Genomic DNA, 12,500 nt, shown 5'->3' with positions numbered 1-12,500 from the left:
TTAAAAGCAACAGGTTTACTCACTTTTATAAAGTAAAGTCGACTAATCGCTTTAGAAGCAACAGGTTTACTCACTTTATAAAGTAAAGTCGACTAATCGCTTTAAAAGCAACAGGTTTACTCACTTTATAAAGTAAAGTCGACTAATCGCTTTAAAAGCAACAGGTTTACTCACTTTATAAAGTAAAGTCGACTAATCGCTTTAAAAGCAACAGGTTTACTCACTTTTATAAAGTAAAGTCGACTAATCGCTTTAGAAGCAACAGGTTTACTCACTTTATAAAGTAAAGTCGACTAATCGCTTTAAAAGCAACAGGTTTACTCACTTTATAAAGTAAAGTCGACTAATCGCTTTAAAAGCAACAGGTTTACTCACTTTATAAAGTAAAGTCGACTAATCGCTTTAAAGGCAACAGGTTTACTCAGTTTATAAAGTAAAGTCGACTAATCGCTTTAAAAGCAACAGGTTTACTCACTTTATAAAGTAAAGTCGACTAATCGCTTTAAAAGCAACAGGTATACTCACTTTATAAAGTAAAGTCGACTAATCGCTTTAAAAGCAACAGGTTTACTCACTTTTATAAAGTAAAGTCGATTAATCGCTTTAAAAGCAACAGATTTACTCACTTTTATAAAGTAAAGTCGATTAATCGCTTTAAAAGCAACAGATTTACTCACTTTATAAAGTAAAGTCAACTAATCGCTTTAAAAGCAACAGGTTTACTCACTTTATAAAGTAAAGTCGACTAATCGCTTTAAAAGCAACAGGTTTACTCACTTTATAAAGTTAAGTCGACTAATCGCTTTAAAAGCAACAGGTTTACTCACTTTATAAAGTAAAGTCGACTAATCGCTTTAAAAGCAACAGGTTTACTCACTTTTATAAAGTAAAGTCGATTAATCGCTTTAAAAGCAACAGATTTACTCACTTTATAAAGTAAAGTCGACTAATCGCTTTAAAAGCAACAGGTTTACTCACTTTATAAAGTAAAGTCGACTAATCGCTTTAAAAGCAACAGGTTTACTCACTTTATAAAGTCAACTTATCACTTTAAAAGTAACAGGTTTACTCACTTTTTAAAATATCTTAATTAATATCTTGATATTATAGTATTTTTATGACCTTCAAGTGATTAGGATGTAGTTTAATCACCTCAAGAACCATCTTGTTTTGTAGTTCTTCTCTCGCCATCCACACATACTGTGAAAGAACCACCGCACTGGGCCAAACGTACATGCCATATTGAGGATCAAGAACCTAAATTAGAAACAATATTTACTGACTGACTTCACAAATTACAATATAAAGTATTACAACTTTGCTGCAACTATTAGTTACCTCAGGAACAGACACAGTTAATGACCGAGTGTTTCCACTTCCCTCAAAAGTAAATGTTTTTACTATCAGCGTTTGAGATAACTCACTCATTGCGTCGTTTTAACTTAATACTGTTGTCATAGTTCAGCTATATAAATCAATTTCGGACGTTACAGTCATTTAACCAATCACACTAGTTGATTTAGGCGGTCTCCTTCTTTATTGATGATCTATTCGCTTTTAGTTTACATGACAGTGACTCGTACACCGAACAGCCAATCGGCGTTCAAACCGACAGTACACAGTAAAACGGCCAGCCAATCATATTCCTAGAAGCTCTAAAAGGGCGGGACGCTAGCAACACACAGTTAGATTGCGCCATAAGGCGTGAAATAAGCTTGCTGCCGCCAGGTTATCTAACTTTAGTTTATTATCAAGCCTTCAGTATAGCAACCACCTCCGTCTTCTGAAATAAATACAACTTAATTCCGGTACCGCGTACAGTCTAGTCTGCGGCTAAAGAGCCGCACACACATCTACAAAGGCCTCCAGTGACTGACTAGCGTCTCCAGACTCCATAGACTTTCACTACAGCACAGTTAGCAATAGCACGCGAAGCTAAAAGGCGTCGCGCAAAAGACAAAACGCGTCGAAACGGCGAAGAATGAACCATAAAAGCAAGAAACGGATCAAAGAAGCGAAACGGAGCGCCCGACCCGAGCTGAAGGACTCAAGCGACTGGACCAAACACGAATACTGCAAGAGCTTCGACCTGTCGCACAGGAGCGTGAAGGTAATAGCGCGGTTTATTAACATGTGAGATTAAAAACAGCACGATATACTCGCCCACCGACGCCTGTCGTTGTAGTTTGGTTTGTTGATGTAAGTTCACGCGCATGTGAACAGATTGCGCGTTCACGAGTCTACGCGGATCAGCGCACGTACACAGTGCACACTACCGAGGGTCCAAAGAGACACTAGTAAAGTTTATTGCTTCTTCAGTTGTGTTATAGTGTTTAACTTAACAAATATAAGAGAGTGATGTTTTAAGTGTTAAAAAGAAGAGCGTAATGTAATATGTACAGTAACATAAAGGTTAGTTCACCCATCAATTAAAATGATCATTTATTCACCCTTTACTTCCACACCTGTATGAGTTTCTTGATGAACACAAAAGAAGATATTTCGAAGAAAGCTGAAAACCTATAATTCATCATTGACCTTCATAGGAGTAAGTATGGAGGTCAATGGTTACAAGTTTTCAGCTTTCATCAAAATATATTCATTTGTGTTTAACAGAGAAAAGAAACTCCTTAAAAGGTTTTTAATCATCTGAGAGTGAGTAAATACTGAGTTAAAACCCTTTAATGGTGTTATTTCTTCTACTTAGTTGAGTATGGGTGCTTTAATACCAAATCAGCTAAAATAATGTTGATTTACAGTGTAGATTACCATGTTATAGCCACTGTTTGTAGTTTTGTATAGTTTTATATCAAAAACTTGCTCGCCATAACAGTAATAATTGTTCATACAAACACTCACACATCTAATTAACTTGTAATGATAGCTTATTTATATATTAGTAGATTTTTATAGAGAGATGTTTTAAGTAGGCCTGACACAATAATCAATATATCGACTTATCAACACATGGACAGGAGCGTAATCATTTCTTCTGATGTAATGTATATCGCCCATACACAACCAATTCTAGCAGCATTTTAGCTGATCGTGCAATATCTCCATCTCTATGAAATATGTGTTCTTTGGAAGAGTGGCTTTGCATCATGATGATGTTATATTGTCATTCTGGCATTATATGAGTGCCATTAAATGGTCCTAAAATGACAATAAAATAGTTTATCGCAATATATTTTAGTGCAATAACTACATAAAAACGATATTGTGACAGGCCTAGATTTAAGTCTTCAAGAGAAGAGGATAATATGTTGTAGGGATGCACCTGGATCGGATATCGGTTCATTTATCGCACATTTATGCTTGATCTGGTATCGGCCAGCTGGTACCAATCCAAATCTGATCTTTCGCGTGCGCTATATTCGGTGAAATTAACAAGCCAACAAAAGGCACGAAGGTAGCCTATTACAAGGCACTGGAAAGTTGTCATGTATGCCTTGCATATCCCAAATGTTCTGAAGCCATTCCACAGTTTAATGTGACGCACAGATGAATATTCACGTGGTTAAATTCATGTTCAGTTCAGCGATTCCCTCTGCTGTGCTTGTCAGTAATTCTCTATTCATTCACAATTCAAACTGCGTGTCGCGTTCATGACAACACGAAAATCCTTCTCCAAGACTATTTGTTCCTGTTAGTTTGCACCGCTCCGCAAAATTATTCTCATAAAGAGTTTGTTCTCTCATCCTTCCAACTGAGTTCATTCTTTCGATGTAAATATGTTATGTGCTGCTATTAGTTTGTAAAGCCTGGCTCAATAGCCGCGTTTCCACTATCGCGCCTAAAGCGAGCGAGCCAGGGTGAGCCAAGGCCAGTCGCGTTTCCACTGTCACTTCCGGGGCCTAATCGGGCCAAAGCGGGGCTTTCTTGGGGCCAGCGGCCGGCCTTTTTCGGCCCGCCGAATACCTTGGGCCAAGGAGGGCCAGCTGGGGCTTCGGGGCGGAGTGAAAGGAGAGGCGGGCAGTTTTCTGATGGCACATGAGGCTACATGCGCCAAGCAAACAAATAAATAAATAAGGGAAAGAAAACATCTAGCATTATAGTCTGGGGTCTTTTTAATCACCCTTATGTTTCCCTTTTAAATGTAAGGCTGTTGCATAAAATAATAAAGCAGTTTTAATTTATAGTGACGTTCTTTGCTGCGTCCCCCTTGATGTTTCAATAACGCATAATAATCTTTACACCATATTAAAAACACAGCATATAATGTACTGCTGTACAGTAACGTGTCATTTGTTTGTTTCGGTTGTCTTCATTTTAATGGTTTCGTTTCGTGATGATTCCATGATGTGCTTTATCTGCCTGATTCCCGCTGAAATGGGCAGGTTTTGTGACTTGATTTCGGCCTCATTACTCAACCTCCCGGGCGATTGGCCCGGCCCGATAAAAGCCCTGGCTTGCACTGGCCCGATAGTGGAAATGCGGCTATTGTTGTCAAAGTAGTTAATTCAATTAATACAAGTGAAACTAGCGGGCGCAATATGGATTGTCATTAACAGAAAATTATTTAGCCTAATATAGGCTACTCTGAAACTGCGAATATTTCTCTGTCATTTTATATATATATATTAATATTTTATTTAACAGACCTGTTTGTCAGTTTGTGCGCTGAAGCACGAGCGGACCTTGTTTTGAACTTAAATATTCTAGTTTATTTTGTAGATAACTGACCAACAAAAATACATTAAAATAACAAGTTATATCAAACAAAATTAGTTTTAAGAAGAATTTTTCGGACAAGAAATAATTTTTCAGACATGCTTTCAGTTTCTCGATCTCACTCGTAGCGAATTTAGGCGAGAGAAACTTTTAAGTAAAACTGGCCTCAGTTTAGTTTAGTCTACTCAAAATCTGCTGGAAGATATCACGCTTTGCTAAAAGGAAGGTTATTTTTTACCAACGATTAGGGTCAATAGTGGTAGCCTAGTACAGATTTTTTTATTATTTGAGCACTAGGACTGTAAAAACTGTATTAGGTTTAAAAAAAAAAACGACAACAAACAAAACAGCACAGTATCGGGATCGGATCCTTACTACTTACTACTGCTATAGCGACAGAAAGATGAAAGAGTGTGTTTCCTACAGGTGGTTTGTCAAGCCCACTCACCTCTTTGAGGCACACTCGGAACAGATAATGAGTCGATCGTTAAGAAACATCGTTATCATCGTATTTAACAACAATATTACATATTGTTTCAGTATCAATGAGCACTAGTATACGGTATTCTCACGATATTGACCAAAGCTGCAAAAAAAGTTACTTTAATGGGTAAAATAAGCAAACTATACATACACCGTGTCCTAACAACACGCAGTGTGACAAGATTCCAGTGATGAGCAATTTGGTTTACGACAGAAACATTTAAATACTATCATGTCATTAAATACCAGCCACTGCACTCTAGGCATCGGACGATAACCGTTTTTAAGGTATACTGCGGTTTGGAAAAGTTCTGATGGTTTTGAAACCTTGACTTTTCCAAACCGCACTATACCGTTCCTAAGCTATGTGTACGATTTTATTAAATTATTATTATTATTATATATTTTTTTGCAGGATAATGTGGAGCGAGCGGACGTTCAGCGGCTCAGTCCAGAGGAGTTCATCCAGCGCTTTGAGAAGCCTTATAAACCCGTGGTTTTGCTCAACGTCGAGGACTCGTGGCCCGCTCGTGAAAAGTGGACCCTGGAGAGACTCAAGCGCAAATACCGCAACCAGAAGTTCAAGTGCGGCGAGGACAACGACGGTTACTCGGTCAAGATGAAAATGAAGTATTACGTTGAGTATTTGGAGTCGACTCACGACGACAGTCCGCTCTACATCTTCGACAGCAGTTTCGGGGAGCACGCCAAACGCCGAAAACTACTGGAGGACTATCAGGTGCCGCTTTTCTTCAGAGACGACCTCTTTCAGTTCGCCGGAGAGAAGAGACGCCCGCCGTACAGGTACTGCTGCATGCTGGCTTCTATTTGTTTTGGTGTCCGCTTGTTTAGATTTAGCCTTGCAGATTTAATAAAAATGGAAGCTGGACACAAATTTAGTTGTGCTGTGACAAAAAAAAAATGACTCTGAGGATTTCAGAATGCATCGTAAAGCTGGTTTGAAGAACAGGCAGCACTCTAGACTAGTTTTAATGTTGAAGATGTTGCTCTAAGCTAGTTTTAACAGCAGATGGAGCTCGAGGCTAGTTTTTAACAACAGATGGCGCTCAAGGCTAGTTTTAAACAACATATGGTGCTCTAGGGTAGTTTTTAACAGCAGATGGCGCTCTAGTTTTTAACAGCAGATGGTGTCTCTAGGCTAGTTTTTAACAGCAGATGGCGCTCTAGTCTAGTTTTTAACAGCAGATGGCGCTCTAGGCTAGTTTATAACAGCAGATGGCGCTCTAGGCTCATTTTAAACAGCAGATGGTGCTCTAGGCTAGTTTTAAACAGCAGATAGCGCTCTAGGCTAGTTTTTAACAATAGTCTACGCTCTAGGCTAGTTTTGAACCGCAGACGTCGCTCTAGGCTAGTTTTAAACTACAGATGGCACTCTAGGCTAGTTTATTATATCAGACGGTGCTCTAGGCTAGTTTTAAACAGCAGATGGTGCTCTAGGCTAGTTTTAAACAGCAGATGGCGCTCTAGGCTAGTTTTTAACAGCAGATGGTGCTTTAGGCTAGTGTTTAACAGCAGATGGCGCTCTAGGCTGGTTTTGAACTGCAGATGATGCTCTAGGCTAGTTTTTATAGAAGATGGTGCTCTTGGCTAGTTTTGAACAAAAGATGGTGCTCTAGGCTAGTTTTGAACAGCAGACTGCACTCTAGGCTAGTTTTTTAGCAGATGGTGCTCTCAGCTAGTTTGAACAGCTGACATAGAACTTGCAAATTTCTGAAACTGAGTCCTCTATGTGTGTTTCTTGCAGGTGGTTTGTAATGGGTCCGGCCCGCTCTGGGACAGGCATCCACATCGACCCACTGGGCACGAGTGCATGGAATGCTCTGGTTCAGGGCCACAAGCGCTGGTGTCTCTTCCCCACACACACACCCCGTGAGCTCATCAAGGTGACACGGGACGAGGGAGGAAACCAGCAGGACGAGGCCATCACCTGGTTCAACGTCATCTACCCGCGCACACAGCAGAGCACCTGGCCCGACGAGTTCAGGCCGCTGGAGATCCTGCAGCGCCCTGGAGAGACCGTGTTCGTGCCCGGTCAGTCGCATGCTCCTCTAAATGTGCTCTAAATTCGATATTTCAATGCAATTCAATTCACGTTTATTTATATAGTGCTTTTTAGAGTGTGTCTGAGCCTCGGACATTATCAGGAAGGCTATTCCAAAGTTTAGGAGCCATAATTGAGAAGGCTCGACCTCCTTTAGTGGACTTGGCTATTCTGGATACTACCAGGAGCCCTGAGTTTTGAGATCTTGAAGCGCAAGTGGGATTCTAGCGAGACGAGATTGATTAGATACAGGAGCTAGATAGATAAGCTTTATAGATGAGAAGCAATATTTTAAAATCAATACGGAATGTAACAGGCTGCCAGTGCAATCTCAGCTGAGCCATGAAGGCAGGGCAGTGCATTAGGGTTGTTTTTGGTGACCTGTTTAGTTAAGTTCTGTTTTAGTTTAATATAACTGTAGTTTTAGTCTAGTCTTTGTGTGAATCTGACATTTTATTAGTTTTAGTCATGTTTTAAGTACTGCAATAATATTTAACCCTGTCAATATAATATATTAGTATCTAGTGGTAAAGACAAAATCAACATTTTCTTTTGCACAAACCCGTTTCAAACAAAGTTGCAACCTTATTGCAGAACAGAATGTGATGTCCAATAGCCTACTGGTTATGTGTGCTGACATAAAGTATCGGTGCTCATGGCGGCAGAAGTTCGATTCCCAGCTCAAGATCCTATGCTGATGGTTTCCCTCATTGAAAAAGAGTTCAAAAACCCCTTAAAATAATTATATATAAAAAAGGTCATGATTAAACAAAATAACATAATAGCATTTAATTTAGTCTCGTTTTAGTCAATGAAAATAAAGAAACATTTTAGTGTAGTTTTTAGTTTATAAATCGTATTTAGTTGCGTTTTTTCCCCCTTTAACAATAATGCATTGTAAATTTAGTTGTAGTCATCATCACATGGCCAGCATTTTCATCTCGTTTTTGTCATGTAATAAAGGTTCGTTGACCGCGATATTTAGTCATCGTTTTGGTTGACGAAAGCAACACTACTGGGCATGGAGTAGCTCCTCCCCTTTAATAAAAACGGCCAATAGGGTTTTGTTTTTTCTCACAGCTTTGCAAGTAAGAGTGATTGAGCTTAAGCGCATCAAATGCGATGTGTTTTAAAAGGGTGGTGGCATGCATTCAAGAAAGCATTTGATTGGTCAGAATGTGCCTGCCTAGCAACAGGCTCCTGTTGCTGTTCATTTGTTCTTCATCTAAAACGCCACATCTATAATCCTCTTAGTCTATGCTGACATTATCTACAGCAGCTCAAACACTTTAACGGCTAATTGACAGATGGCTGCTTCTCACTTAGGGCTGCTGTTTATGCTAATGAGATGGAGAGATGGGCACTATTGGGCGGGGCTTCCCCCTTCTGATGACATCATACAAATGGAGAATGCCAATCGAAGTGTTTCTGCAGACTGTTTTTATCAAGTGTGATTTATAAACACTAACATTAATTCATGTTTACTGTTAGAAGCTGATTATTCACACATTGTCACCACACAGCTGTGTGTTAAACCCCTTATAAAGGTGATTTTTGCGTAATATGACCCCTTTAAGAAGAGCTGTTTGGTGTGGTCTGCAGGTGGATGGTGGCATGTCGTCCTCAACTTGGACACAACCATTGCCGTGACCCAGAATTTTGCAAGCACCACCAATTTTCCCATTGTGTGGCATAAGACGGTGCGAGGCCGACCCAAACTCTCCAGAAAGTGGTACCGGTGAGACCCTCTGCTATACGCTGATTTCTTCATCTTCCATCACTTGTGTTATTTTTTTTATTTTAGGGGTTTAATTTAATAATTTAAATATTGTGTGCTGTTGGGTTGTTTTCTTGTACTCTGGGGGGATTTTGAGGCTTAATTTGTCCACAACTCCCTCTGTGTTTCAGCAAATAGGACGATTTTTGGCGACCAATCTTATTTTGACACACATTTTGGGAAAATGCTTTGAAAATGTTCAAAAACCTCAACAATACACTCTGCAAATTTACTACCCTTTCCTTATTTTGGGGGCTGGGAATACCAGCGACAATCAAGAATGCATGATTTTAAGATGTCATGGCTTTGCAACGAAAAAATGTGAGTATAATGGAAGTCAGTGAGGCAAAAACAACCCCCAACATATCGAAAGGGGAGTCAATTTGAACAATTCACAAGGGTTAAGCAGCTTTTAAATGGTAAATAATTTGGCTGTTTTGTTGACGCCATGTATCAGTTCTAAATCCTTAAAGCTGTAGTTGATCCAGGAATGTGCATTCATTCTGGATGCTCTGTGTTTGTCAGGATCCTGAAGCAGGAACGGCCTGATATTGCTGCTATAGCGGATAAAGTGGATCTGCAGGAGTCGACAGGCATCGCCTCGGATAGCTCCAGCGACTCGTCCTCATCCTCCTCCTCCAGCTCCTCTGACAGCGACTCCGAGGTCCTTTTGAAAACACACACACACACACACACACACACACACACACACACACTAAAATTACAGTACACTAAAAAAGATAGAAAATGTATAAACATGTATACACCGCATTATATTCGTCACATACAAAAGGTATAAGGCTAAAGCCTGGTTTATACTTCTGCGTCAAGTGACCGGCGTAACCAACGGCGCATGCAACGCGCGTAGCTGTGCAATTATACTTCTGCGCGCTGTCTCTGTTGGTCTGCATTACCACTTCCAAAACGCTAGTGTGCATTGAGGTGTAAATGCTCCTCTGTGTCAAGTTCTTCGCCTGTGTTTGGTTCTTTCTGAACGCTTCCGGGATGTACAAGTGGCTCAAACTCGCTCATTTTGAGGCAGGAACCGGCGGACGTGCAACAACTTTAACTATGAGGTAAACACAAAACAAAACGTTCCATCAGGAGCTCCTTCACGGGACTCCACACTTGTAAACAATCGCTCCATTAGGCTCGCGCCCGTCGCACGGCTCTCGGTCCCGCCCAGACTCGTCAGCGCCACAAAGCCGACCAATCACAGAGCTTGCGCTGCTCGTCGTTGCCACGTTTAGTTACATTTTTTTGAGAGGCGCACGTCAGCGACGCCGACAACCACGGCATAGTTCTGTGCATCAGCGCCGCATATGCGTGCGCTTGACGTAGAAGTATAATTCAGCCTTAAGGCAACATGATCAAAGAATAAATTAATAATAGACCATTTATGTAAACACTGCTGTTTTGTATTTAAACACTTTTTAAGTGCTCCACTAAATGCATTTACATCATCATCTAATTTTAGGCTGGCATGTAAAGCATTTCATAGGTTTGTTCAGACAAAATTGTCTAAAACGTGTGTTTTTAGGTCTGGGAACCACGGAATAATCCGAATAATTGACTTAGTCCTGGAGGGCCGGTGTCCTGCATAGTTTAGCTCCAATTTCCTTCATCGCACCTGCCTGGAAGTTTCTAGTATACCTGGAAAGAGCTTGATTAGCTGGTTTGGGTGTGTTTAATTGGGGTTGGAACTAAAATATGCAGGACACCGGACCCCCAGAACAGATTTTGGGCAAGTCTACTCTAAGCCATTGAATTATTAGACATTAATGCACACCTTGGATGTAACAGCCACTCTGCTTCTCATTGCGGCCTTGTCGCCACCTTGGGTGGGCTTCATTTTCTAATAGCAATATTACACGGCTATCTGAGATGCTTGATTCTGATTGGTCAGTTGGAACTCTCCAAGGTATGTTATTCCTAGATAACAACCTCTAAATAACACGGACTCATCTGAGAACTTCAGATTCTCTTGGCCTTCAGTGAATATGATCACATCCATATTTTTATGCGTGTCTGTTTTCACTCTTTTTGACTGTTTGGTGCCATCTTGTGACTGAATATGTAGGTTACATGTTTGCCCCATTTAACCGTTTTCATTTCTGTCAGCTCTGCTTTTAATTAAAGAATGAGTAAACCATTACAGCTCATAACACTGTGTCTATTTTTATATTGTGTTGCAAACATCAACGTAATAAGTAGGATAAAGTACATCCAGGTGGTTGTTTTCGCAGAATAAAGCCCTTTAGTTAATCAAATACTTGATTCTGATTGGTCGGTTAAGGCATGTTATTCCTAGATAATAACCGCTAAATAACACAGACTCCTCTAAGAACTGAGAATCACCTTTACTTTTATATACTTTCATCCAGTCATTTGTATGTGTTTGTCTGTCTCATCGTGGTTCTTACTGTTTGGCGCCATCTTGTGGCTGAATAATGTGTAGATTAGTCTATGCATCCTTCTGCTAGTTTTGTTTTTGCCAGCTTTGCATTGTTGACTGTTCTATATTTTGTCCTGCAGGCTGACTCGGGCTCTGAGGGCGACGCCATGACCCACCGCAGAAAGAAGAGGAGAACAGGAGGCATGATGGGGAACGGTGACATCACAAGCCAGGACGACTGCGCCAGCAAAGAGCGCAGTTCATCCCGGTGACAAAACTGAGGAACCTGAACTAAGTATACCAAGAAGTGTGCTTGCGGGAGGAGCATCGCATGAATGGGAGGATGAGGGGGAAATCGTCTTTTTTGTTGTTGCCTTTGCAGATGTCAGGCTCTGGACGGCGAGTATGGTGTGTCCTCCGGTCCCAGTGCCAAGATCATTGATCAAAACGAGACGCTGTTTGTGGATTTCACAGGGGTTATGTTCAGATTTCTGGTGAAATGTGAGACTATACGGTTGAGCTGTGGCGCAAAGTTGTATAAGAAATTGATTCTGAGATTTTCAAAATGCATCTCTGTTCTCTCACAAATTTATTATGAGCTTAGTTTTGTACAATAGATGGCGCTTTAGGTTAGTTTTGAACAGCAGATGGCGCTTTAAGCCAGTTTTTAGCAGCAGACTATGCTCTGGGCTAGTTTTAACAGCAGGTGGCGCTCTAGGCTAGTTTTTAAATCAATAGACAACGCTCTAGGCTAGTTTTGAACAGCAGATGGCGCTCTAGGCTAGTTTTTATGAACAAATGGCACTAGCTATCTTTTATAACAAGCCCAGAATGTCGTCTGCCAATTTAAAAACTACCCTAGAGCATCGTCTGCTGATTTAGAAACTAGCCTAGAGGGCCATCTGCTGATTAAACATTGCCTAGAGCGCCATTTGCTGATTTAAAAAACTAGCCTAGAGCGCCGTCTGCTGTTGAAAACTAGCCTAGAGCACCATCTGCTCTTAAAACTACCCTAGAGCGCCGCCTGCTGTTTCAAAACTAGCCTAGAGCGCAGTCTGCTGGTTAAAAACTAGCCTAGAGCGCCGTCTGCTATTAATCACTACCGTAGA

General features: G+C 40.7%; 2 protein-coding genes across 7 annotated transcripts in view; one reads left to right on the top strand and one right to left on the bottom strand.

Annotated features, from left to right (window-relative positions):
• Positions 1-2,117, bottom strand: part of mettl23 (methyltransferase 23, arginine) — a 3,823-nt gene extending 1,706 nt beyond the window's left edge. Inside the window, exons 1-2 of the mRNA NM_001328039.1 lie at positions 1,339-2,117; positions 1,153-1,257 (exon numbers count right to left, since the gene is read on the bottom strand). Coding sequence (NP_001314968.1) covers positions 1,153-1,257; positions 1,339-1,428 — 195 coding nt within the window. The 5' untranslated portion in view covers positions 1,429-2,117. The remainder of the gene's footprint in view (positions 1-1,152; positions 1,258-1,338) is intronic.
• Positions 1,688-12,500, top strand: part of jmjd6 (jumonji domain containing 6, arginine demethylase and lysine hydroxylase) — a 12,074-nt gene continuing 1,261 nt past the window's right edge. The window contains exons 1-7 of one of the 6 annotated variants that reach the window (XR_012397049.1): positions 1,688-2,110; positions 5,573-5,961; positions 6,923-7,209; positions 8,822-8,957; positions 9,522-9,660; positions 11,532-11,999; positions 12,177-12,500. The exon at positions 12,177-12,500 is cut by the window's right edge and continues 104 nt beyond it. Coding sequence is in view for 1 of the 6 variants with exons in the window: in NM_170761.3 (NP_739567.3) it covers positions 1,982-2,110; positions 5,573-5,961; positions 6,923-7,209; positions 8,822-8,957; positions 9,522-9,660; positions 11,532-11,663 (1,212 nt within the window). In the remaining 5 variants the exon portion in view is untranslated. Of the gene's footprint in view, positions 2,111-5,572; positions 5,962-6,922; positions 7,210-8,821; positions 8,958-9,521; positions 10,160-10,274; positions 10,432-11,531 lie in introns of those variants that run through there. The other 5 variants (XR_012397048.1, XR_012397051.1, XR_012397046.1 and 2 more) reach the window with 5 other exon arrangements.

Source organism: Danio rerio, chromosome 3 (assembly GCF_049306965.1).
Source record: "Danio rerio strain Tuebingen ecotype United States chromosome 3, GRCz12tu, whole genome shotgun sequence".
In the NCBI taxonomy this organism is placed as follows: domain Eukaryota; kingdom Metazoa; phylum Chordata; class Actinopteri; order Cypriniformes; family Danionidae; genus Danio; species Danio rerio.
This window is presented reverse-complemented; position numbering and strand designations above follow the sequence as displayed.